Source organism: Ambystoma mexicanum, chromosome 13 (assembly GCF_040938575.1).
Source record: "Ambystoma mexicanum isolate Mex_15411 chromosome 13, UKY_AmexF1_1, whole genome shotgun sequence".
NCBI lineage: Eukaryota > Metazoa > Chordata > Amphibia > Caudata > Ambystomatidae > Ambystoma > Ambystoma mexicanum.
This window is the reverse complement of record NC_090938.1, coordinates 727,070,837-727,098,605: the sequence shown is the minus strand read 5'-3', so window position 1 is coordinate 727,098,605 and position 27,769 is coordinate 727,070,837. Positions and strand designations below refer to the sequence as shown.

General features: G+C 48.5%; 1 protein-coding gene across 5 annotated transcripts in view; it reads left to right on the top strand.

Moving 5' to 3' along the window:
- AGPAT1 (1-acylglycerol-3-phosphate O-acyltransferase 1) overlaps window positions 1-27,769 on the top strand; it is a 485,786-nt gene that overhangs the window by 406,564 nt on the left and 51,453 nt on the right. For all 5 annotated transcript variants that reach the window (XM_069634940.1, XM_069634937.1, XM_069634936.1 and 2 more), the window contains 2 exons: window positions 13,662-13,795; window positions 14,746-14,921. In XM_069634940.1, the coding sequence (XP_069491041.1) occupies window positions 13,662-13,795; window positions 14,746-14,921 (310 nt within the window). The remainder of the gene's footprint in view (window positions 1-13,661; window positions 13,796-14,745; window positions 14,922-27,769) is intronic.

The window sequence follows — 27,769 nt, the reverse complement described above, 5'->3', positions numbered from 1 at the left end:
ATACGCACCTTAAGGGACGAGCCAGCTATTAGTAGGCCAACAATGAAAAGGTCTCTGAAAGCCAGATATCGACATTGGCTGAAAGGCCATAAGTGTTTGCGATACCAAGAAGATGGAGAGAATATGTTGAGACAGATGCTCACAAAATCTACTAGTGGTATCTGGAATTGCCTAAATACAGCCACTCATAGACTACAGTCTGCTGTGCTTACTTCTGCACTCCCAAGTGAAAAATGGGCTGAACACTTTAACATCATATATCGTTCCCCATTTCCAGATTTATTATGGGAATTTCAGAACATAAAATCACCCCTCATTTTCAGAATAGATCAGGCAGATATACTAAGTTGTATAAAAATCTTAGCAGATCCAGAGCGGTTGGCCCTGATGGCCTCCATAATGGCATGCTCAAAGATCACCCTTCTGAATGGGCATCTATTCTCCATGAGATTTTTCAGCACATTTTCAATGTTGGCGAAATCCCTAAATCATGGAAGCGCTCTATCATTTTGCCAATTTTTAAAAAGGGCGATAGGGCCGATCCTACAGCCTATCGTCCCATCGCCCTTTTCGATTGCCCGGGAAAAATCTTTGCCCGCTTAGTCTTAAGACAGTTCAATCTTTGGCTTGACTTGAGTAATTCTCGAGATCCATTTCAAACAGGGTTTTTACCTGGCTTAGGCACCACCATCAATGTCATCACAATAAATTCCGTCATCCAACAGGCGCGTCAACGATGCCAAGTGTTATGCATGACTTTCGCATGGCGTTTGACGCGATTCCGCGTGAGCTAATATATAAAAAACTTATGGACAAAGGCTGTCCTTGGTTTATCCTAAAGTGGATTATCCAGTTGCACATGGGCACCTCTATACAGGTTAGATTGAATGGTGAAGGTCTATTGTCGGAACCAATAGAGACTGCTCGAGGCCTCAAACAGGGCTGTATCTTGGCATCAACTATATTTAATTTCTTTATTTCTGACGTAAGACAAGTCTTTTCCTCACTCACCACCGACTCTCCAAAACGTAATGACATCCATATCAGGCATTTGTTGTATGCCGATGATATGGTCTTACTTTCGAAGACTGCGAATGGCCTCCGTGTCCTATTGAATGCTTTGGATCGCTATACTGTGGAAAACGGTATAACTGTTAACATAGCGAAAACCAAGGTTATCCAATTCGGCACGAGAAAACAACGATGTGTTAATCATCAATGGCCCTTACAATGTACAACTTTGGAAACCGTACCATCCTACATATATTGGGCACATTTGTTACAAACAACATGAATCTTAATGCTCATGATTATCATGTTAAACAAAAGATTATAACAGCAGTATCCCAAACCCGCCTAATCAAAGCCAAATATTGCAAGTTCTCTTTGGTTCCGATAGTTGTTTAATGCAAGCAAAAGTTTGTTCCAGTAATAACTTATGGAGTTGAGGCTTCTTTGAAAAAAAACTATATTTACTGGACTGCCATAGAAGAACGTTATTGGAAACGAGTCTTGCCTTTACCACCTTCCTATCCTATGTGTATCGTGAGACACAAATTAGGACTAGTGTCTTTATATGCCATTTGTAAAGGGAAAATGTGTGCACTTTACAGGAAATGTGTCATGGCAGACAAGAAATCGGGTTTAATTAAAGTTATTGCAAAGTATCTCTTACATTCAATGGATGCATTCCCCCTTGGTTGGAGGCAAAAAGCACAGGAGATCATTAGTGAAACCGGGTTTACAACAACACTATTAATAGAGAATCCGAACCGAGCAAAAATAAGATTATGGGAGTATGATTGGATACAGACGCGAGGCGCCTGTACCCAATATCAGGTCTTTGTAGATACTCCATTTAATCTGAAACGCTACGGTACAGTCGAAAGTTACTTAGCCCTTTTTCCCAGTCCACGCCTGCGGGATGACTTTCTACGCTACCGATTGAATCTTTAGCCTACAAACGAATTACTTTATAAATGCAAACTAATATTTGAGAACGAGCGTTTCTGTCGCTTTTGTAAGGTATCTTCAGAAACTTTGAAACAACTATGCTCAGTGTGTCCTGCGTTACTCATGCAAAGAATCAAGTATATGAAACCTTTGTTGATGGATCACATAATACTCACTAGTGACAGATTGTGGGACTTGTTGTTTCATACTAACAGCCAATCATTGAGATATGCTATATTGAATTTCCTGTATAGTCTAAAACTGACCGATAAAAGATCGACCCAGAGCAAATTATGATCATATGCCTCTCTTCTCTGTGATTACCCTCTAAACAAAGTTGGATATCTCATTGCTTACTGTTATTTTTGTCTAAAAGTAGAGTTGTTGCTGCTTTATTCTGCTGGTTTGACTTGATCAAATTGAATTGTCAAAAATACTTCATTGTTTGTCTTTTTAGAATTGTTTAAATCATTTCAATGAAGTTTTAACAATATTATGTAATTGTATTTGTTGAAAAATCAAGTTTACTTGATTAAAACAACTTTCTAATAAAAAAAAAGAACCCAAAATGCATTCAGACTTATTGCTATGGTTACCTCTTGCTCTTAGGGTACAACTGTTGCCATTGCTTGTTTAACCTGTTGCTTACTCTGCTTTAGTTTGACTACACGGTAGCCAACACTCTATTTTTTTGGTTCATGTGGTACCTTGCATGGCAATCTTACCAAACCTATGTAGGATTGGCTGTACTTATTACCTCCTGACTAGTCTGGTAAAATGCACTGTACCCCAGTTATCCTCCCTATCTTTGTCAGATTCATACCGAAGCCCACACACCTACCTGCACTACAGTACATAACATACCTCCTGTTCACCCTTTGGGTCCTGATCTGGACACCTCACGGCACCTATATATCTAGCACCACCACCATCACTCACTATCACCTACTACCTGCACAACACTTACTCACGTTTCAAATCTTCCCGACCCTATGACAATCTCTAATCCCTACCTGAATGCACCGGCCCTTTGGTTACAACACATTTCAACCAAACCCACCTTGCCCTACCCACAGCATAAACTTAAGGCTAGGCTCACGCCTCTGCCATGTACACCTCAACCAGACCCCATTGCTCAGCAGTAAAGTTCCCCCATTCAGTCGCCACACCGTGTCTGACACGAGTAACGTTAGATTTGGCACTACACCACGCCTTATCCTCTCTCAGGCACACGTAGCTAACAGTCCCCTACAGCCTCACAAGGCTAATCATCCATTGTCCGCTAAACAGAGTACACCAACTTACTCTAGCCAACCATGTGCCACCCAAGCCAGAAACCAGAGACTAGCTGCCAGATGTCACCATCTGTCCTATCATCAGGACCACAATAACAAATCATCAGCGCCTAACAAAAATAGTCACTGGGCTAACCCTCAACAAAAATGCATCAGCCCTTCTGGCTCCCAGCATTGCCAAAGACATAAAGGTTAAAGGCGTGCTCATCAATGCCTGCTCCCTCCCTGCTCATGCCCTAGATATCGCTGACTTCATCATAACTGAAAATTTAGACTTCCTAGCCGTTACAGAAACTTGGCTGCATGCGGCAGCAGGCCCTGCCCTGTCCTTGACTATCCCAGACAACTATTCTATAAGCAGGTGTGACGGTCACACCAATCAAACCAAGGGCAGAGGATTAGCCTTCATTTTCAAGTGCTCACTTGAACTTAGATCTGTCCCTAGCCTGCGGATCCCTTTCTGCTGAACTACTGTACATTAAATTACCAATCTCACCTAATCATACCGTCACAGTGCATCTCATCTACAGGCCCCCAGGTCCTATCTCCTCGTTCTCTGAAGACATCTCATCCATCCTAGCCACTAGTACCATGCCCAACTCACAGATCCTACTACTTGGCGATTTCAATCTACGTTACCAGGATGTGAACGACACTAAAGCCCTTGATTTAGCAAGCACACTAACTGATTTCAGCCTCACCCAACACATCAAAGAGCCTACCCACATCAAGGGTCGTACCCTTGACTGGGTCTATGAACTGAACTGCTCCCTTAACATGATCTCTGTGACCCCCTGCTTTTGGTCTGATCATCATAAAAATGTGTTCGAGTGGATTGGGTCCTCCGACATATTCCATATCTATGATAGTAATCACCACAGCTGTGCTGCTTCGGAAAATCTTTCTGCGTCCCGCATCGATGACGTCGATATGCCGTCCTCGAGGATCTCCTACGACAGCCGACGTCACCAGATGTTATAAGTAGCACGCACGACGCCCCTAGCCTCGGTTCCATTTTTTCTGTGAACGTGTTCGCTTTGGAGATCTCGGCGCGCCTCGACTCTTTGGAGTTTCTGTTCTTTCGGTTCTTCGAACCTGTTCGCTGTGAAGTTTATCGGGATGTCTTCCTCTTCTTCCACCCCGTGTCTGGGCTTCAAGAAGTGTGGGGACAGCGGGTCCAAGATGTCGGTGATGGACTCGCACAACGCCTGCCTCTGGTGCCTCGGGGAGGCCCACGACACGGATGATTGTGTCGACTGCCAGTCGCTTACGTCCAAGGCCTTGCTGGAGCGTAAGAAGAAGCTGTCGGTCGGTAAGATGTCCAAGCCCCAGAAGTCGAGGTCAACTGGGGTTTCGGCGGACGATTCGAGGGGCAACTCTCCGCATCGTCGTCATAGGTCTCAGGGGTCTCGGTCCCGGAGTGGGTCCCGCCACTCCTCTGCCTCTTCGAGGCACTCCCGGAAGCGCCGTCATCGGTTGCCTTCCCCATCCTCGTCTGAGGACTCTGCCCGTCGGCGGGTTGCTTATCCCACCAAGCATGTGACTCTGGAGGAATGGGCTTCCTTCGGTAAGAAAATGTTGGCGATTCTTGAATCGCAGGGCACCACTCCGTCCGCGCCTACGAGTGGGGTCGGGCGTGTCCGTACTAGAGACACCGCTCGTACGCCTTCGGGCTCGGCTGGGCGGCATGATTCGCGGGAACGGTTCCGCTCGGACAAGGGGAATCGTTCTAGTCATGCCCATTCCAGGTCCCGGTCCTCGACGCCCTCGAGACCGTGTGCATCTGTGAAGTCTTCGAAGAAGACGGCGATGCCTGTGGTGCCGAGGTCGTCGAGGGACTCTCGAGGCTCCGCCTCAGAGGAAGTCGTCGACACCATCGGTGCCCAGGCTGTCGAAAGACACGCTCGTGGCTCCGCCCTCGAGGCCTGTGTCGAAGCCGTCAATGCTGTCGGCACTGCGCTCGACATCAACGCCATTTCACTCAACGCCCTCGACGCCTTTCGAGGCTGTTTTGTCGGAGGTACCCCGTGGCATGGTGGAACCCCCTAGAAAGGCTCTGGCCAAGGCCAAACATGTCTTTGTCCCCCATTCTGTGCCCACTTTCCACCATCTTGATTATATTTCTGAGGTGGATGAGGGTTCTGAAGATGGGATGGTTCCTGATACGGTACTAGACGAGATTCTCTCTGGACATAGCCAGATGGAGGACCTGCGTCAGTTGCTGTACGACGCCAGTGGTCTGGACACCTCTCTGGTGGTGGAGTTCTGAGGCCTGAGCCTGGCACCCATGCCGAGTCCTCGTACCGGCACCTTATGTCGAGGGTCACCGAGTACTTGGGGTGGTCTGCTCCACCAGGGGATTTTCTGCAGGATGACGTGACGGATATCCTCGACCAAGGTCCCCCAACTGACCCGGTACTGCCGTTCCATATGGCTCTGCAAAGGAGGGTGGCAGTGGCTTGGACTGCTCTGGAGAGTCTCCCGGCAGTGGGCAAGTCTTTGCCGCGAAAATACCGCCCAGCCAGTAGCGACCCCTGCTACTTGACCACGCACCCCACTCCGGAGAGTTTGGTGGTGCAGGCGGCAACGGCCCCAGCAAAGCAGGCGTAGTATCCTACCATCCCTCCTGGTAGGGATGACAAGCGTTTTGATGGTTGGGCGAAGTAAGTGTTTTCTTCAAGGGGTATGGCTCTTCAGGCAGCCAACTCCATATGTGCCTTGTCACGTTTCACGCACACTCTGTGGAACTGTGTTTCCTTAGCGGCTGAACATATTCCCGAAGGGGACGAACGGGATGGTTTTCTTGCTATGATACAGGATGGCAAGGATGCCATGTGTGAGGCCGTTCATTTGGGTCTGGAAATGGCAGATTGCGTCAGCCGGTCCATGGCGGCGAGTACTGTAATACGCAGGTTTGCGTGGTTGCGGAAGTCTGGGTTTGCTCCTGATGTGCAAGCCCGGCTCCTCAACATGCCCTTTGATGGTGTACATCTTTTTGGCAGCAAGGCTGACGAGAGCCTTGAGAGGTTGCAGACCTCAAAAGCTGCAGCGAAGTCGTTGAGCGCTGCAGTTCGCCAACCTCCGTCTTTTCGTCCTAGGGGACAGCAATGGAGGGGAGGTTCCTTTAGTTATTACTCATCCTTTAGTAAAGCGAGAGGAGCTGCTAGTCAAAGGGGCTACCGTGCCAGAGGTGGAAAACGAGGTACTCGAGGTGCCAAGGCCGCTCGGGCAGTTGCCTCCTTGCTCTCAGGCAACGCTGCAGCCGCTTCAGCTCAGTCATGAGGCCATGTCCCATGGTTCGTCGGTTGGGGGAAGGCTGGCGCAACGTCTTGTAGAATGGCGTGCCATTACTTCAGATGTGTGGGTTCTGGAAATCATAGCCCACGGTTACTGTCTTCTCTTTCGGCAGAGGCCTTATGACAATCCACCAGGGAGTCTCTCTTTGAAGAGTCCGGATCCGCTCCTTGCGCAGGAAATACAATCCCTGCTGGAGAAAGGCGCCATAGAACTGGTGCCTGTAGCGGAGAGGAACAAGGGATGGTATTCCCCTTATTTTTTGATTTAGAAGAAAGACGGGGGATTGAGACCCATCATGGACTTGCGCGGTTTGAACAAACTCCTAAAGAAGGACAAGTTCAAGATGGTTACTCTTTCTCAAGTCCTCCAGGCCCTTCAACTTCAGGACTGGTTGGTGTCTCTCGACCTCAAGGACGCTTATTTTCATGTGCCGATCCACCCAAAGCACAAGAAGTACCTGAGGTTCGCGGTTGGCGACTCGCACTTTCAGTTTCGGGTCCTGCCATTCGGATTGACCTCCGCCCGAGGGTCTTCACCAAGCTCATGGTAGTGGTGGCAGTGTATCTCAGGAAAGGGGGGATTCACGTCTAACCCTACCTGGACGATTGGTTGATCAGGGCTCGCTCTCCCGAGTAAGTCCTGGATCATCTATCACCTGCCACTCCCTCCACAAGCTGGGCTTCACCCTCAATTTAAGAAGTCCCACTTGACGCCAACTCAGAGGCTCCAGTACATCGGACCAGTGCTCGACACGTCCCTGGGGCAGTGTTTTCCTCCCCATGTGAGGGCTCATCACATTCAGCAGATGGTACAAAAGTTCCAACATGCCCAGAGTCTCCCTGCGTTCGAGTTCTTGAGATTGCTCGGCCTCATGGCATCCTGCATTCTTCTGGTGCCAGAGGCCAGGTTGCGGATGAGATCTTTGCAATGGGCACTCAAGCTCCAGTGGTCTCAGTCCTCCGGCAGGATGTCAGACCCTGTTCAGGTGTCGCCCTCGGTCGCCCAGGACCTTCTGTGGTGGGCCGCCGAAGGCAATCTGATGAAGGGGGCTCCGTTTTGGCTGCCCTGGCCGGAGGTGACGATCGTGACGGACGCTTCCCTCACGGGATGGGGAGCTCATGTCAACAAACTGACAGTCAGCGGTCGTTGGTCTCCGTCGGAGTCCAGACTCCATATCAATCTGTTGGAGTTGAGGGCCGTCAGGCTTGCCCTGAAGGCTTTTCTGCCGACTGTGCAAGGAAAGAATGTCCTGATTCTGACGGACAACACAGTGGCCATGCACTACCTCAACAAAAAGGGGGGGGGGGCCGGGTCACTTCCTCTGTGCAGGGAGGCGATGCAGCTCTGGTTCTGGGCAATCCAGCAGGAAATTTCGATCTCGGCAGTTCATCTGGCCGGAGACGAAAACGAGACGGCGGACGCTCTGAGCAGGCAGAGCGCGATCTCCCACGAGTGGGAGTTGGCTCAGGAGATTCTCCTGGAGATCTTTGCCCTTTGGGGGACCCCTCAAGTGGATCTCTTCGCCTCCAGTGTCAACCGGAAGTGCGAAAGGTTCTGCTCGTGGGAATTTCCTCCAAGAGGAGCCTTAGGAGACGTGTTCGTAGTGGAGTGGTCATTACCACTGCTGTACACATTTCCTCCAGTCCCCGTCATCCCGCAAGTGCTGCAGAGGTTACGGAGGTTCGGTTCCCGGATGATCCTCATTGCTCCGGCATGGGCCACGAGGACGTGGTACCCGGACCTTCTCGACTTGTCCATCTGCCCTCCACGTTGTCTTCCCTACCAAGACGATCTGCTCTCACGGGAGGGGGTCAGGTTCTCCATCCAGAGGTCGGATCCCTCAACCTTCACGCTTGGCTTCTGAAAGGTTGAGATATAAGGATTGGGACCTCCCTGAAGACGTGATGGAGGTGGTGCTTTCGGCCAGATGGCCGGCGACAAAGTCCCTGTACCGTTGCCGTTGGAGAAATTTCTGCGACTGATGCAGGGTTAAGAATGTGGATCCTTTTTCATGTGACATTCATGTGGTTCTGTCTTTTTTGCTTTCTTTAGCCCACAGAGGCTTGCAAGTGGGTACCGTTAAAGGTTACCTGGCGGCGCTGTCCATATTTAAGTGCTCGTCTGAGGAGTGTTCTTATTTTAAAATTCCTTTAATTTCCCAGTTTCTAAAAGGGCTTACTAATGTGTTCCCTCTGTCACCTTTCCAGGTACCCGGTGGGATTTGAACCTTGTTCTCAAGTTTCTAATGGGTGCTCCGTTTGAGCCTTTACATTCTTGCACTTTGAGACTGTTGACTCTTAAAACTGTATTTTTAGTTGCGGTCACTTCCGCTCGCAGAGTGAGTGAGTTACAGGCACTTTCAGTTAAGCCACCCTTCACTGTGTTTCATAAGGACAGGGCTGTCCTTAGAGTTTGTCCTTCCTTTCTTCCGAAGGTGGCGTCGGAATTTCATTTAGGGCAGAAGGTTATTCTTCCGGCATTTTATCCTCCTCCGCATCCTGGTAAGGACGAGGAGAGGCTCCATAGGTTAGATCCTAGGCGAGCTTTAAGTTTCTACATTTCACGCATGTCCCGGGTGAGAGTGGACGATCAACTCTTTATTGGTTACGCTGGAAGGCGTTTGGGACAAGCTGTTACTAAGCAGACTTTGTCTCGATGGATTATCTTGGCAATTTCTGAATGTTACCGCTTGGCGGGTAAAGACCCTCCGGTAGGCTTGTGGGCCCATTCTTCCAAGGGTATGGCTGCCACTACTGCCCTGCAGAGGGGTGTTCCTATTCGTAACATCTGTGATGCTGCCACCTGGGCTTCGGTCCATACTTTTGTACGTCACTACTCCCTCGATTCTATCAGTGGGCAGGATCTAGTCCTTTACTCTGCAATTTGATTGGGCATTCTAAATTTCTATATTCTAAATTCTTTTCCCACCTCCTTACGTTGGTACTGCTTTGGAAGTCTGTCATAGATATGTAATATGTCGGAGGAGGACCCAATCCCCTCGAAGAACAAGTTACTCTCTTACCTGGTAACGTTCTAACGTTCTTTCGATGGGATGGTCCGACGACTTATTCCATATCCCTCCCTCCCTGACTTCCCCGCTACAGAATTTCTTATGCGATTGCAGCTTACCTTTCCGCAAGGCTTATGTGGTCAGACTGGCAGAAGATTGGTGCCACACGTTCTGAGAAAAAACTACAACTGAGGCTATCGGCGTCGTGCATCCTACTTATAACATCTGGTGACGTCGGCAGTCGGAGGAGGTCCTCGAGGACGGCGTATCAACGTCATCGACGCAGGACGCAGAAAGATTTGTCGAAGCAGCACAGCTGTGGTGATTACTGTCATAGATATGGAATACGTCCTCGAACCATCCCATCGAAAGAACGTTACCAGGTAAGAGAGTAACTTGTTCTTCTCCATCAACTCCATTCCACAAACAGGCAAACCGAACTTTGCCCCACCTATCCACACTCGGAACAAGAAGGATTTCACGATAGAGAAACTTCTCCCACTTATCCTCCCACTGCTCAACAGGGCCCCAACCACGTGCACCGACCGCACAGTCATAGTAGACACGTATAATCATGCCATATTAAAGGCCCTTAATACCAATGCACCACTAAAGCTGCGCAAACAAAAACCTTGCCTCTAGCTCAATACTTGGTTCACCCCACATCTCCGAGACCTGTGCAAGGAGAAAAGAAAAGCTGAGGCTCATTGGAAAAGCATTCCATCACTAGTTAATAAAAACAACCTAACCATTGCCTCCTCTACCTACAAACAAGCCATACTAGACGCCAAAAAAGATGTGTACAACAAACGGATATTGCTAGCACAATCAAATACAAAGGAACTCTTTAAGATCCTCAAGGAATTGGAGACTCCACTAGCCCCTCCTGTCGCATGCACCCCTGATGCTGCCTGGTGCTCTAACATCCAAAAGGCATTATTAGACAAAATCGCTAAGCTTCAAACTAAAATCAATGCTAAAAGAAACCAGCTCTCGGATTCTGCAGGCAACCCCCCCTTCGTACAACATCCCCACGCCCAATCACTCCATCAAACCATTTAGCTTTGCACCTCTCTCTATTGAGGAAGTTGAAAATATTATTAAGAAGCTCAAGCCATCTAACTGCCAAGGGGATTCTTGCCCTGCCCCCATTATCAAGGAGGCTGCGCACAACCTCGTGCCATTCATTACCACCTTCATAAAGGCCTCATTTCGAATCTGGTATTGTCCCAGATAACCTCAAGGATGCGTGGGTCATCTCCTTAATTAAAAAACCCACACTTGACCTGAGTAACCCATCCAACTATAGGCCCATTACCACAGTGCCTTACTTACTTAAAATCCAAGACCGGGCGGCTTTCTTTCAAATCCAGGATTACCTCGAAACAAATAATCTATTAGGTATCAGACTTCCGACCTAGACACAGGACGGAGACAGCCCTGATTGATTTAAAAACACAAATTGAGGATCTGAAAGACAACGGCAAGCAGGCACTCCTGCTTCTCCTTGATCTTTCAGCAGCTTTAGATTCGGTTCGCCATCAAATCCTATGTCACCACCTTAAAATAGCGGCCCACTTCTCAGACGCAGCCTCATCTTGGATGAGTTCCTTTCTGGCTAATAGAACCATGAGGGTTTTCTCTCCCTTTGCCTCAGCTGAACCAGCACACGTCCCGCGTGGAGTCACACAAGGCTCCTGTGTTTCTCCCACATTGTACAATGTGTTCACTAAACCGCTCTTTGGTATACTTGACTATCTGGGTGTCTCTTACACCAGCTATGCGGACGACACCCAGATACTCATCCATATCACCAGTGACTATGTAACCAATGCCAAAGCACTCAATGAAGTCTACACAGCCTCCAGGCTTGGATGGCACACCATGGGCTCTGCCTTAATGATGAAAAAACAGAGCTACCTATTTTAGGCTCCCCCTCCAAGCTCACCAAACTTAATCCAGAATACAAATCTTTTACTATTGATGGGAACATTATCAAAGTGTCCAATGTTACAAAAACACTTGGCATCTACTTAGACTCGACATTGTCCCTTAACAGACAAACGAGTGCTGTGGTTTCACCTCGGCCTACACCTGCAAACTCATCACAGCCTGCAGACCCTTCCTGACAACCGACAATTGTATCATCCTTGCTAGAACTCTCACCATGTCCAAAATTGATTATTGTAATGTCCTCTACTTAGGAACTAGCCAAAGAAATTTGGATAAGTTACAGGTCACTCAGAACAATGCCATCAGTCCGGCCCTTAATGTCCCGAGGAGATCACACATCTCTGACACAAGACGTAATCTACACTGGCTCCCAGTCACACGTCGCATATCTCTCAAAGCCCTTGCTCTAACACACAAGGCCCAGAATAACCTGGCACCTGCTTACTTGACCAATCGCTTCATGCGGCACACCACAACCAGACCACTGAGGTCTGCCCAAGTACACACTTTGACTATACCTAGTTACAAGCTGCAGACAGCCGGGGACTCTAGTTTCCCAGTCCTCGCGGCCAAACTTAGGAACACTTTACCCAACACCCTCAGAACAGAACCCTCCGTCTACTCCTTTAAAAACAAAAACAAACTTTGGCTCCACGAACTTGATGCTTCGGCATTATCTTCCTAAACCTCATGGAACTCCTACGGGAAGGTGGGACCTGCACTTCCTTCTCCTACCCCTCGCAATACTGCAGCCAGACACAGTGATTGTTTGACATATGTTGTTGCTGACCAATCACCTAGGGATCTCTCTTGTAACCTTTCTACATTCTTGTCTATATCATGTTTCTTTTTTCTCTTAGGCTGTTTTATATCATGCCTACACCTTAAGACCTGCACTCTGTACTACTAAGATGTAACTTTTCCCTTGAGGAAAGCTGTTTTTTGTTAACGCTTCTAACCTTTGTAACCACTTTCTTCAAAAAGGTGCGCAATACAAATAAACAAATACAAAAGATCTATATATATATATCGGTTTACAACAGGCACTATGCTTGACGTATGTGTTGAAACCTTTATGTAATGCCCTGCAAGGTGATTCTTGTGCGTGCTTTTTGTGAGTATGCATGATTGGGAGCTTGTCCTTTTACTGGCCGGTCTGTGGCTCAGTGGATAAAGGCATCCACGACAGGGGCCTGTGTTTGACCTCTAGTTCACAGGTTCGAATCAGAACAGGTCCACCCAGCCCATAATCCTTTCGAGGTTGATCAAATGAGTACCATTAAGTTTGGTAACAATAAACATCGGTTATCGAAGATGTCCTTCTGAGGGTGAATTTGAGCTCTAAAAAATACACCTCTTATGTTACTTTAAGTTGATGGCTGCATTCCAACAGCTGTAGAGCTTTTCACAGCTTTCACAGCTCTTGGGAAGACCATTTGAGTCCCACGTCTCAGCATCCTCTCCAGCAATTGGGTGTTCTCCTTTCTTTCTTTGTATTGTTCCAACCTGTGCTTTTCTTTGGGATTTTGCAGAAGTCATTTGGCAACGCCACAAAGCGTGCATCTCCCACTGGCCACTGAGAGTGAGAATTCACTCTTGGCGAGTAAGAAATGGTGTGCATGTGCACAACTATGGGGCGAGTGACTTTGTGTACATGGCTAGCCGCTTGAGCTTGTAGCCCTGATCTATAGTTCAAAGGGTTTGTAGCCTTTCTATAATGTCGAGGAGCTCTCGGCCCACGTGAACCCTTCTTGATCTTTGCGATTGAAGCAGTGAGGATTGAGTTATGCCAGATTGTTTGTAGCCGAAGGGCCTCTGCTTCGCCTTGGTTCAGACTGGACTCTCCGAAACTTGTGGCTTTGGAAATGATGGTTGTGTGGGGTTCCAACATGCGATTGCAGCGTCTAGAACTAGTCCTCATGACATTAGAGCTGGAGACCAAGTACATTCTATAATATTTCACAAAGCCGGGCCATTCCCTGATTGGATGCGCATGCTGGTCCTAGTCTGCCAGACAGATCTGTCCATGCCAGACCCATGCTGGAGAACAATAGTTACAGGTAAGTAACTTAAACCCTATGTCATATGACTGGTTGTAAATGGATCTTCTCCTAACCCTCGAATTATCTTCTCCCTTTGCCCATCTCTTCCAGGATCCTACGGTTTATGCTACTGCACATTAAATACCTCTACGGCATCAAGATCGAGGTCCGAGGCTGGGAGAACTTCAACATCAAGGAACAGTATGTGGTGGTGTCCAACCACCAGAGCTCCCTGGACCTGCTTGGTAGGTACCTAGTTATATCCCCCTACTTGTCTGCTGCACATACTCTGGCCATTTCTCTCTCTCTCTCTCTCTCCCTCTCTCTCTCGCGCCCTCTCTCTCTCTCTCTCGCCCTCTCTCTCTCTCGCTCTCTCTCGCGCGCTCTCTCTCTCGCGTGCTCTCTCTCTCGCGCGCTCTCTCTCTCGCGCTCTCTCTCTCTCGCGCTCTCGCTCTCTCTCGCGCTCTCGCTCTCTCACACCTTTTGCTGTCATTGTCAGAATTTGCTAAGATCCACCTGCTGGTGGCTGTGCCTTTAGGTCCCCATCTGCACAATAGATCCCCTGTTTTCACCAAATAGGACGTGGCACCTGCAAGGTAGGTACCATGGCCCTGTCCAGTGCCTCCCACCCCGCATTCGATAAGGACTCTGCTACTGCCAAAACACCCCTCTTGCTAAGGTGGTCTGCTACTCCATCTCCCCCTTTCATCCTACTGCCACTGGAGCGCCCTTTTTCATTCTGCCATCTGTGGTGGTGGTACACTGTTGCCCCTTTTTCATCCTCCCACCTGCTGAAGCAATGCACTGCTTCCACCCAAAGATGACCTGCTCTCTGGGTACCCGGCCACATGCGCAACCTCTCGCTGGGGATCATGGCTGCACCACTACAAAGCTGCCTTGCTTACCCCACAAATCCTCCCAACTCTTTCCAAGTTGCACTCTGCTTACTTTCATAGCATACCTGCTTGCTAGATACCCCGGCTCACACATGGATTCCCTGGATGCACAGAAAGACCCCACATGCTTGGTACCTGGTTACACTGGCAGCACTGCAGAGTCACAATGTTGGCAGTTATCCTGGTCGCACCCACCCATGCACATTTGCACCCGGACCCACTTGGGTGCCTAGCTACCACCCACAAATGTGTGCCTGAGCTGCAGAGGCTCACCCTCTTCCCATGCTGCCCCTTTGCAGGGATGATGGAGATCCTGCCCAGTCGCTGTGTGCCCATTGCCAAACGGGAGCTGATGTACGCGGGCACTGCTGGCCTGGCATGCTGGCTTGCTGGCGTCATCTTCATCAACCGCAAGAAGACCGATGATGCCATCAGTGTCATGTCCGAGGCTGCGCAGACCATGATTAAGGACGATGTGAGTATGGGCATGGTGGGGGGAGGAGGGGTTGGCATGGCGCCCTGGGAGGTAATGGTGGGCAGCACATGGTGGCCAGGATTTGATTGGGGAAGGGTGCTGGAGCCTGCAGTCTCTCTCCAGTAACTCTTTACTTAATAATGGTGAACAGAGGGCCATATTGATGGGAGCCTTCCTCAAGGTAGAGCCACAGCTACATTTGCTCTACTCCTCAAAATGCCATTTAAGTGCCATGATTCATTAGTGGGCAAGTCATTCAGAATAGATTCAGCATTTAAATCATTGACCTCAATCCAATAACCGGCCCCATGCATTGCATTAATTCTCTTGATTTCATGAAGATGTTTGGCAAGGTTTGTATGTATGTAGCATAGTGCTTAATACTGTCCTTGAGCCGGTTCAGTGTGTTGTGAGTAGAAGTGGAAGGGCGGCTGGAGGATCCACCAGAAACTGTGAAGGATGGGGACAAGTCTGGGGTGACGATGGGACATTGGCAGTGACTGTTGACGAAGTATTAGGTGGGCTTATTCCATTGCTGTCATTTGTCCATTTGCCAATTTATGGGGTACTAGCATAATTTCCCGAGCATTGCCACGCATGGTCCTTCTGAGTTAGTGGGCAGGCTGCTAATGCTGTTCCAGGCCTGGTATAATCCTTGTTTGTAAGGTCAAGCCCAGACTGAAATGCTGCTTCCATTTGATCGGCCGTCACCCAGCTGTGTATGGGGTCACCAGTCCTACAGCTGGCTGCCTGTGTCGCTGCCATATTCAGCATCTTCTTGGGACTGTGATGCAGCCATGGAGTGGGGCACACCTGTAGCATGTTAGGCGCATCTGTAAAGCGCAACCTCACACATGGACCCCCTGATGCATTCGACGGTGCAACGAGTCGGGAAAAGCAGGCCCTTCATCTGTAACCTCACCCAGAGCTGTGCTGCCGCTGCCATTTTTTCTGCCTCCTGCATGGAAGCCCTGATTTTCCCCAAGCCCCTGCTAGGCCACGCTTCATTTTCCGTGGCGTCAATAAGCTGCACCTCACAAGGGTTCCTGAGGTTCCCCAGGAAGGGGCGAAATTGTTCAGTGTCGGACTTGCACAAGGAACCTTTTGAGAGCTAAATAAAAAGACAGTTGCCGCAAAAAACCACAGCCCCCTCAATCTCCGAAAGGTTTACTGGCTCCGCCTAGAAGTGTAAAGTATCAGCCAGTGTCCAAAATTCCTTAAGTCAATGAGGTGACACAGCTCTCATCTGTGCCTGATGTGGCAGACCTGGCCCATGAAACAAGGATTCACTGCTTTGGAGCCAGCGACTGCAGGGTCTAGTTGCACAAGTGTGAACAGGCCCACGTTTTCTCCTAGTGCTTTACTCCAACTGCGAGTGCAATTGTCCGCGCCTACAGAAGAGGCCGGCAACATTCGTCACACCCCCCCACCCCATCTACTACACTTTGTGGACCTGTGGTTGGACCAACCCTCTTGGCAGCCAGTATTCAATTCTTGGGCAACACTTTCGCCTCATTCATTACACCCTCAGTAGGCCTCAGGGGACTGCTTTTCTAGAAATTCCAATTACTGATTACATAGACCCTCAGCCTATGAAGGCTTCTTTCAGAGACCTGATCAAGGTCCTCATGCCTCTGTCCCTCCTCCTTCCGAGCTGCCATTAACTTGGGGTCCTGCGATTTGACCTCTATGGCCACATCGGCCCTATGGCACAGTCTCCTCCAATACCAGAGTCACCTCAGGCCACCACCGCACCCCGGACTCCTGCAGCCCCAGCTATTCCGCCACTGCTTCCTATGGTGGCTCCTCTGCAACCTGTACTACTTCCGAAAAAACCCACCTTGGACTGGTCAGGAGACTGATAGCCCATGAGCAGATCTGGAGGAAGCCCTTTCCTTGGCGAGGTCTTTTCATGAAAGAACGATAGGCTGGCCTTCATGACTATTCCATTTCCAGAGGTTCCACAGTCAAGGCCCGTGGGATACTGGTGGGCGCCTGATCTACCATGGAATCGCAACCCTCTGCTGTCTCCTTCTAATGGGATGTTCCCATTGTAGCGCTGTGTGGCGGAATCCTCATTTAACCCCAGTGATTATTAAAATAAATGTGATGTTAGTAAACAACATGTTTGTCTACAAAGGTATGTTGTCATCCAATCCTCAACCTGTGTTCGTAGTGTCCGATGTTGCTTTGTACTCGGTGCTCCCATTCTACTCCATCCCCGGCCTTGCTTTGTAAAGGAAATTAGATTTTGGAGGCATTTTTTGATATGGTAAACCACAACATCCTGATCGCCCATCTCCATGATACCCTGGGCATCGCAGATCAGGTCTTGGCGTGGCTCGCCTCCTTTCTCCCTGACCGGCTGTCCCAGATGGAACTCTGGCCCTTTCTCTCCTCTACCACGATCTCTACTTGTGGTGTCCCCCGGGGATCTAACCTTTCCCCCTTGTTCTTCAACATCCACAGGGCCCCTCTGGCCCACAGAATCTCTACCTTTACCTCTAACTTTCAGTGCTATGTGGATGACATGGAGCTCTCTTTCAGGCTACCCTCATCCTCCTCCTACTCATCCTCGCTCATCCCGGAATGTTCATCCGCAATTCATGCTTGGTGTGCTGCCAACAATCTCTGCTTGAATGCCAGTAAGACAGAGATCATACTCATTGGGACCCCTGCTCCCACTTTCCCACTTTCCCACTTTCTCACTGGCCTGCCTCCGTTGGCCCTGCGCCCTTGCCTACCAATAAGGCAAAACATCTTGGGGTCATCTTCAACTCCTCTCTCCTTCTCTTCCCACATCTGAGACATCTCCAAAAAGTCCAACTACCAACTGCACCTCCTCGGAGGTATTCTACCTTTTCTGACTTTTCCCCAGAGGCTCACCATCTCGAGAGCCCTGGTTCTCTTTAGGCTGGTCTAATGCAACAGCCTCTTTCTCAATCTTGCTACTTCTACTCTCCTTCTACAACTCATCCAGAACAGAACCGCAAGACTTATACTTGGCCTCAAGCCCAGCGACTGCATCTCTCTGGCGCTGAAATCTCTCCACTGGCTCCCGGTGGCTGCAAGGATCAAGTACAAGATCCTCTGCTTAGTTTACAAGGCTTTCTGGGGCTGCGGCCTCCACTATCTACAACGCTCTCTTCCTAAATACTCTCCCACTAGAGTCCTCTGCTCGTCCACCTCCAACTCTTTGCGTGTGAGCCACTTTCACAAACAGAGATTTGGGGGTAGATCTTTATCCTCTGCAGGTCCCTCCCTCTGGAACAGCCACCCTGCCTCTCTCCGTCTTGAGCCGGAACACCTTAAGTTTCGGAAACTCCTCAAGACCTACCTTTTCTCTTCCTCCTTCTCTCCCTCTCCTTTGCTAACCTCCTTTCCTTTCTGTCCACCCTCCTTCTCTCCCCTAACTCAGTTTTTGCTGACTGGTTGCCTGGTTCACCTCCAGAGACTAACAGGTCCCAGGCTCCCCTGCCAGTCTTTTGTACTTGCCTCTGGGCCTCTGCACTTTGTTCCGCATTACTGCACTTTCAGCTTACACTCCATGAGCGGGGCACCCAGTGCCCTGCTGGACCAGACGTATTGTTCCACCCCTCCCCCGTCCCTGCATCTCTGTATGTACGTATGCATTACCGAAATGTACTAGGACTAGTTAGTTGTCTATCCTCCCGCCCCACTGTTTCTCGTCTCCCCCTCCCGAACTTGGTCGCAACTGCAACACTTCTCAACAGGAGAAATGTCGTCAGGACTAGCATTCTAGTTTTATTTTTCTGTTTAGAACATTCAGAATCTTTAAGGCCTAAGAATGATTACTGTTTTCACTTGTTCTCTTCCCGCCTTGAAGCACTTCACCTGTGTATAGGTGCTGTATAAAACTATAAATAAATGTATACTTGAACCTATGCCTTGCATCTCAGCCCCAAACTCTTGACTCTCTCTTGACTGTTGGAAATAAAGCTTGCAAGGATGCGGGTGGACTTCAAACAGTTGCTCCCAAACATGAGCGCACGTTAGGGCTGGTTTGACAGAGGTGCATCTGATGGTTTAAGATCTTTGAGCGTTTGTTGCCGAGCTTTTTGGCACAGCTATCATGGGGATTTCTCTGGGTGAGAGGTTGTGCCTCAAACTTGGATGCCTGTGAGAAACCATTTACCCGGAGGTGCAGGGTATGATTTTAGGTTTGTCCTTCAACGGCAGGGACCTATTTCATCAATCAACTTACAGGGAGCATACCTAAAGATAACCTAACTCGGAGACCGCGATATCCTGGCTGTTCCACTAAGTGGCCATCTAAGTAATTTAAGGGGACTCTCTAGAGAATGGAGTTTAAGTCCTGCTCTTTTGTTGGTTTTTAGAGCTCCCAAGGTGAAAACCCAGGATGACGCACCTTAGGAAGTAACAACGAACAACCACTGAAGGGTTCTTTGCTGAGTCGTCCTCCGCTTTCTATGCCACTGGCAAGCCAATGCTGTTATGGACGGCTCGGGTTGAAGGATCATATTGCAGGTCTCATGGGGTGTTTTTGTGGCCTATCATGGGACTCTCCTCCCTCTCAGATTTCTCCCCAAGGTCCACCCTACTCCGTCCTCCTCCATGTTGGTTTAACCACCGTTTTCTACGATTGTCTGATACTGATGAAAGCATTGGAAGAGGTGCCTCAATCTCGTGTTTTTCTTCCCTGGATTCTTCATGGCGCCCAGACCCAACCGGTCGGCCATCATCTATCTGCTTCGCTCAACCTTTACCTCCCCATGGGAAGGCTGAAGATTACCCATGCACAGGTTCCTTCTGCCCTCATCAAGGAGGCTGCAATGTTACAGAAAGGTGCTCACCTCCATGTAGCAATTTGGACTGCGCCCCAGTACTTCTTGTGCTTAGTTCTTGGTAACTGGTAATCCTAGCACTCTGTGCTTCCATTTGGACTTACATAATGGTGTTGGTGCCTTTTCCCTTCATCTGAAGGGGCTCTATATCGCCCCCAATTTCGACGACTGGTTAATCCATGCTTTCGTGCCCACTTTCGCCACTTTTGTTTCTCCTATTCAGTCTAGGACCCTCTAGGAGCAAGACTTCTTCCTGGACATTCTCACAATACCTGATTATTATTGCTTTCACCTGCAACACAGCAGAGTCTGGGTTTTTCATACTCGCGAGAGAGTAGTGGCCATTCAGTTATCCTGCTATTGTCTCCTGGAACACAGCATTGCAACAGTTTGGTGGTGCCAGAGATGACTGGGCTTGATGGCCTCATGCATGCTGGCAAACCTCAGCTTCATCTGGGGACCTCCCGGTCACATACTTTGCACCCCCAATGAGCAGTTTTCTATTCCTCTGGAGATCCAATCAGGTTTTCTCTGGTACTGCGTGGGTAAAACCATAATGGTGGGGGGTGTCTTTTTTTTTTTTTTGGACTGGTCCCCATCGATTGCGATCACTAAGGATTCTTCCCAACTTGGCTGATGAGCAAACATGGGTGATGTGAAAGTCCACAAATTGTGGAAAAAGGCAGACGGTAACACATAAACATGCTGGCACTCAAGATGCTGGGCAAGTGTTAGTCTGAACAGAAAACTTGCAACTATTCTTTTTTTAATAAACATTACATTACACGGTCCTCAAATGTCCACCTTCTGGCAGTTGAAATATGGGGAGAGTGTAAACCATCCCTAGCACCTTCTGGCTCTTCCCTTGCATCCTCAGTAAGGATGCATATCTGCTCATCCATCTCTCAGCAACTAACCACAAGTGGGAACTCATCCAAGGTCCTTCATGCCTTGTTTCACAAAGAATGTTTGCTGCTCAACAGGAAGTGATCTCTTGGCCTCGTGGATTGGCAGGGGCCCTGCATCCCCTCATAGGGCCAGCCAATCTACGTTAACCCCCAGCATCTTATACACTGGACTATTTTCAAGTTTCAGGAGACTGCCCCTTGCTCTTGAATCTTGAATGCCCTGTGATAGCAGCACAGGTTCTGCTTCTCAGACCTGATGGCCTTGGCGAGTGTGTTCACCTCCACCACCCTTTTCCGCCTACTGACCAGACTGGACCTTCTCTCCTCTGTTACTAGGGTTGGTGGCCTGGTACTTGAACCGCTTACATTAGGTCTTCTACACCTCTCTGAGGAGAATATGAGAGTACATCAGATCACCATAAGCCCATGTGGGTGCATTATAAATGTTGACAGATTTTGCCACTGGTGTCTCCAAAGCAATATTAACCCTGTGCCTTGTACATTGTACAAAGTGCTGTTTTTCATGTTGGATTGGCCCGTCATTGAAATAGACTTGTGCCGCACTTACCTGGCATCCGGGCTTAAACTCAGACCGCTTTTCTTTTTCTCTGCTAATGGCACTTTGATGAGCTTAACTATTTGTTAGCTGGTTCGCCCTTCCTGGGATACGAATGTAGTTCTGGCTGCATTGGCTCATAATCTCTTTGAGCCCATGGCAATATCGCACATTCCGTTGGTGTCAAGGAAACCCGCTTTAGTTGTCATCACCTCTGTGGGTGTGACGGCTTCAAGCCCTTTCAGCTAGTGAATATTTTAAGGTCGAAACAATATGGTGCTTAGAATGCGTTCCTTCCTTTTTCCTGAAATCTTTTACTGGCTTTCATCTCAACAAGGAGATTACACTACCAACTTCCTTTGCAGCGTCTGCATTGTTTAGATGTTTGAAGAGCCATAAAGTTCTGTCTGGACAAATCCATGCCTTTCGCTAATCTCGTAGATGCTTCGTCACTTATGAAGTAATGTCCCAGGGCAAGCAGGCTTGTAAAGTTGCATCGTCTCGTGCATAATGGAGGGCTATTCATGTCCGAATAGTCGATGCCCAAAAGGGCCAACAAGTGCACTTAGTGAGAGCAAAGCCAGGCTTGGTGGCTTTTCATCAGCATGTTTTTTTAGGTTGTCATTTCAACAGAAGTGACTTGGGTTGGGACCATCAGCCTTTTGCAAATACGTTGGGTGTTTGCTTGAGTGTCATTGCCCATTTTGTTCAGACAATTTTGCAGAATCTCTGTCTACGTTAGGCTTGTGTCCATTTTTCCCCTGGGTACTTGTGCTTGAGATTCTAGCAAAACTATATTGAGGAAGCGGCATTGCCCGTAGGAGTAAGAATAAGCTACTCATAGTGTGACTATGTAATATAAATATTGTGTATGGCCTCCCTCTATCCCTTCTAAAAAGTAGCCATCCCTTGGGTATGGTCTGGGCAGATTGAAAAATGGCAGGTGCGGACATGGACTGTCTGGAGGAGAGGGGCCGAGACTGTGCATCCTCCTAACTTTGCAATATTACTGAAAGGGGTGAAACTTTCTTTTTGCTAGACAAAAAAACTCCTTTACTGTCCCTGTTGGACGAGATATCCCAAAAGTACTGTGGAAATGGGTCTATGGACTAGGAGTATAGCAATCCGTATGGTGAATAAGTGGTTTGTTTTTGACACCTAGGTGCTTGCGCCATCTATGATATAAAACAAAAAATGGTCTCACTATGAGAGATTAGCTAGGAAGCACAGTGTGAAGGGGATGTTAGGAGAGCGGCCTCTGGAAAGTAGTTCTCTCTTGCGCTCTTCCCCACTGTGAGTGGAGACAGATAACCCTTTCTTCCTGTCCTGAACGGGTACATTTGCATGCTGACTAGGAGATAGTTACTTGTAGGGTGAGAGAGTAGGGGGCCCTGCCAGGTTCATACTGGGTGCTCAATATCCCTGGCGTGCTAAGGACAGGCTGCAACACTCTCCTAACACATTAACACATGGCAGGCAGAACCAGGCTTCTGGAGCACCGTAGATGACCGCAGGCAGCTTAGGTGGCGGCACCAGAGGTACTCCTTTTGGTCTTGGCCCAATGGGAGATGTAGTCGTTGCCTTTAGAAGCACCAGGATGTGTTAGTCACAAAATTACCCTATTTTTCTAGGTCATTACTTTTCTAGTTGGCGGCATTCAATTAATTGTATCATGCATTATGGGAATTGTTGTCGGTTTACTTCGATTGAACAGGTTGATCATATAAGCAACTAAAACCAATGATTTGTAATATGAAAATGCCAGGACTAGAAAGATGTTCTGTTCAAGACTGAATGTGTCATCTACAAAGCAGTCCCGAGTAGCACACCAACGTACCTGGAGGCTAAACTCCACATATCTGGTGGCACCAGCTCTTTGCGCATCAAATCTACCAACCGGCTTGAATCGCAACTAGTCTGCAAAGGGAGGACTTGCAAACAATCCTTCTCTTGTCACTCACCCACTCTCTGGAACTCAATCCAGGTGTCTCGCTTTCGTAAATCTCTCAAAACATGGCTTTTTCAACAACACCTGGCCAAAGGCTAATTCCAATTGACGCACACACCTCAACTCGCAGTACTGCGCTACTGTTAAAAGATGCCAGCCCAAATGGCAGCTACCCACACTTTATACACGCTATGCTGTTCTTGAGCTAGGTCTGCACTTTAAACAATAAAATAAAAATAAAATAAGGTGGAATTGCAGTGTAATGGTCGTACCTGGACGTCCAACTCCTTTAGTATCTCTTGGAATTGTTAAAATAAAATGGAACCAATGTTATAAGGAGAGGCACCTACTTCATTGATGGTATTTTGCAATAACTCACTTCATGAACGGAGCATGCTGTGCTGAATCTGGACTATTTGTCCCTTCTCCCCAGAGGGAAGTTATCCCCCTTTGAGGCTAGGGCGGTGAGCCCGCTAAGCAAGACCCTCGCTAGGGGTCTGGGAAAGTGGGACCTCACTTGGAGTGGCTCCCCTTTAGGGGACAAGGACTCCATTCCTATGAGGAACTCCCTATCAAAAATACATTGTCTGCATATATGGGAATCAAAAGGACTGATGTTACTTCTGTTTTGGATTCAAATAGCTGTGACATTACTTCAATTTCTTTGGCTTCAGGTAATGCTGGATTGCCCCTGAACTCAATAGTCAAAAAAGAACGATACACCTCTTTCATTATTGGCAACAAGCATAAAAAGACGAGGAACCTTGAATGGAGGAGAGAGAATCCTACGAAGAGGCGAGCCTCTGACGGGAAGACGTCCTAGAGGGACGGAGCCACGCTAAACCGCAGATCAGGTGGTAGCATGGAGAGCAAGCGGATCACTAGCAAGACACTGGGAGGCTGGCGTCCTGGGCTGCATCTAAACCGAGAATGAGACTGTGGCAGTAGAGAGATCATCTCGCATGGTGGCATGACCACACCACAGGTGTGGTGTATCTGGGGCCCATTAACCAACGCTGAGATCATACTGCCACAGAGAGATCAAAGCACCGACCTCTGCATGAGAAGTGTGCCAACTGCCGAAAAGGGAGGCAAATGCTCCTAAGAAGGTAATACCGGGGAGAGGGGCAAGCGGGTGTGTCCCCGAGTGCTAGAGAAAAGATAGTAAGAGGGTTACGGGAGCCTGGAAACCCTAACAATGAACGCAGGCAGACGCCCAACCGAGGACCCGCTGCATTAAACACATCAGAGGGCTTTGGGGAGCCTTAAAGAACTAAGTGACATTTACATACGAGGCTGGAGAAACCAGAGTACTGGGCACGGGCCTGCGCTCAAGAGAAACCCTGCTGTCACCGGAGGGCTTTGGCAAGCCCTAGAAAATCAAGCAATAATCCTATAAGAAACCGAAAGGGTTGCACGAGCCCGAGAAACCCGAACATTGGACACAGACATATGCTCAAAAGAGACTCTGTTGAACTAAACATATTAAAGGGCAAGATGGATTCAGAGAGCCCTAGAAATGTAAACATTAGGGGAAAAGGTTGGGACCAGAGAGAACCTGAAGGGTTCCATTGCCCAAGCCCTAAACAAGAACAATATCAAATAGAAGATCCAAAATGGTGGAATCAAATTAACAAAATCCTTTTTCCCTTTAAAGAACTGAAAGTATTGAATGTGTGTGAAGAGGCTGGAGAACTGTATTGTGAACTTTGATAATTTGAAAAACCCTTCTTTGGGAGAAAACCCAAGTAGTTTGGCCAAACAAATCCTGAGGGGAGAGGATATTGCCTTAGCCTATTTTTGTTCCGTTTTTTCTAAGTGGTAGGGCCAGATAGCAAGTAGGTTTTGGACAGAGGACTATATTAATTTGGACTTTCACGAGCACCCTTAGTTAAGTTTTGTTAGGTAGGGAAATACTCTCATAGCAATAGGGTTGGATAGGCGTTTTTCTTTTTATCTAAATAAAAACGATTGAACATGCTACTCCTTCTTCTGGTTCACCACGTAGCCTACGTTTGTTGTGCTATAGACCAATCTCAAAGTGGGTGCTGATACAGTGAACTGCGAAGGATTAAAGAGCAGAGCAATACAGCACAGATCATGAGCAAAGTCGGCCCTGGTGCAGTGCAACTGCGCTCTGCGAGGGTGTGGGGGGAGTAGAGGAAGCACAGACCATTATCAAAGTGGGTGCTGATACAGTGCACTGTGTAGGATTGGAGAGCAGAGGGAGACAGTACAGATCATGAGCTAAGTGGGCAATGGCACTGTGCTCTATGGGGCGTGTGGAGTAGAGGTAGACAGCACAGATAAGTACAGTGTATTCTGTGAGGGAATGGCGGGAGGGTAGAGCATGCCAGAAAAGATTAGTGCAGTGCACTCTGAAGAGGGGTGGGGCAGAATGTGGGCAGAGCAAATCCATGCCAATAAGCCACGTTTCATCCGGGAGATGCTAGTCGAGTCCTAGAATTTCCTTTTCATTCTGTGACTTGCAGTCCTAGTTTTAGAATGGAGAAATCAAGGACTACAAGTTCCACAATGCAAAGTTAAAACTATAGTCCCCCGAATGGAAAGGGGCATGTATGAGAACAAGCCTGCAGGGATCATGATAGTTTTCAGTACTCAGAGCACCCCAACCTTGCAGGATGGGGAGATCACGATTCAGGAGGATGAGGGTGCACATGGAACACTTTGCTAGGAAGTGTGGGTTGTGGTCTGTGTTGAATCGGGGGTGGGGGGTTGGTGAGGAATTCGACCATCCGCACGGAGAGTGTGCGCTCGCCTGCTTTTAAAAAAATTTTTTTGAAAGAAATTGATAGTTTTTAGATAAACATCGGGGAAATGTGCGGGGATAATCTGCACACATTTCCCAATACTCACCGCACAACTAACACAGAGTCAAGTGTACTCTGTGGGACACAGCCTACAAGCGCAGTCCTCCCTGTCACATTTAGTTGGAATGTGACAGCCACGGGTACATCATAGCTTCTCAGGAAGGGGGAAGGCAACACTTTCCTCCGGCCATGGACAGCCTAATTAAAGTACCAAAGGCTCCATGGATCCACCCGGCCTATTGTCAGGTTCTGTGTGGTGGCAGCGCATACTGATGAGAGTTCATTTGAAGCAGGCCTGCAAGAGGCCTGGTCACAGAGGTGACAATGGGCAGGATGCCCCAGCAACATTTTGATATGCATCTGTCAACTGGAACCCATCTCCCTCCCCTTAATATGAAGGGCAGTGAATGGCATGTCTGGGGCAAATGTTTACAATAGGCAACCCCTGCTGGAAACCCCCTTTCAGAGAGTAGTAGTATGTGATTTGATGGAGACAGAAAGTCTGTTCTTGCCCGCAAACTTCAAGGGAGACTTGCACTTTGATCAGGGGCCACAGAGAGCTCATTAGACTAGGGAGACCCTTTGGTCTACAAGAGACACGAAGATGGGAGGACTTAGTATTACATGTTGTCACCCCTCTTAACCTTTTCTGTTGCAAAGCACTCAGGTTATGACCTCACGCATAACAGAAGATTGTTGGTGGGTACCCAGGATTGGTTCATTAAGGTAGGCTCAGCCTGCACCAATCACTGGGGCCCATTTGGCTTTAAAAGAGGGCTGAGCCCCTCTCAGTAGATCATCTAAAAACTTTGCAAGGAGTAGCAAGAAGGACTCATTTGGACCCTGGCTGAAGGCACAGTCTGCCTTACATCTTCCGCCAGTGAAGAAAGGCCAGGATTTACAAGAGGGAAGCAAGATCCGTCCCCTAAACATCTCCCAGGGAACAGAGGGAGATGCCAGACTCAGAGGACCCGTCCAGCAGCTCCAGAACCGGTACCCAGCCAACACAGTGTGCCCTGCTAGATGCTGCCATCAAGCTTCCTAGGTGGGACGTGCCAAAGAGTCTCTAAACAAAGGACAAGGCCATTGCCTGCAAACACTCTCCTCAGCTTTTGGCTGTCTGCCTTAAAGAAGACCTGAGCCCAGCGAAGAAGCTAGGAGGAGTGCCACACAAAGCATCAACCAGCGTCCATCTTTTAAGGACATTTTCGAGGCAGTCGAGCCATTGAACCGCGACCTGCTGCACCACCGACTGTTTAGTCACACTGCAGTCACTAAAGCCGTCCAAGACGCCTCGACCAGCGTTCCAGATCCTCCAACCAGCACAGAGAACGATTCTTGACCCCTAGGTGCTGTGTAGGCCAGCCTGCAGCCGTCCGTCCAGCCTCGCTTGCAGAACTGCCTGCTGCCGGATACCGGCAGCTGTCTCCCGTCCTAAACTCTGTCGCAGGAGCTGCAAAGCGTCCTGAAACTGACTCGACGCTGTCAAGCATCAAGATCATCTCAAGCACCAGGTACATTGTGGTTCTGTCCCCCTGGTCCTTCTCTGAAGGCCCTTAGTTACATTTTACGAGCCCTTGCTCCCTTGGTGCTGAAACCAAATAACCTTAAACAGTTAAGAATGGTTGCTCTACCGAATACCCTGCTGTCAGTATCCATAGTGCATCCATTTCCTTCATGAAACTGTCCTCTGTGTTCCTTTACAGGGTGGGTTGTATTTTGTAGTGTGCTAGAACAGTCTGTTGCAATAATAATTAAGTAGGTATTTTTATACAACCT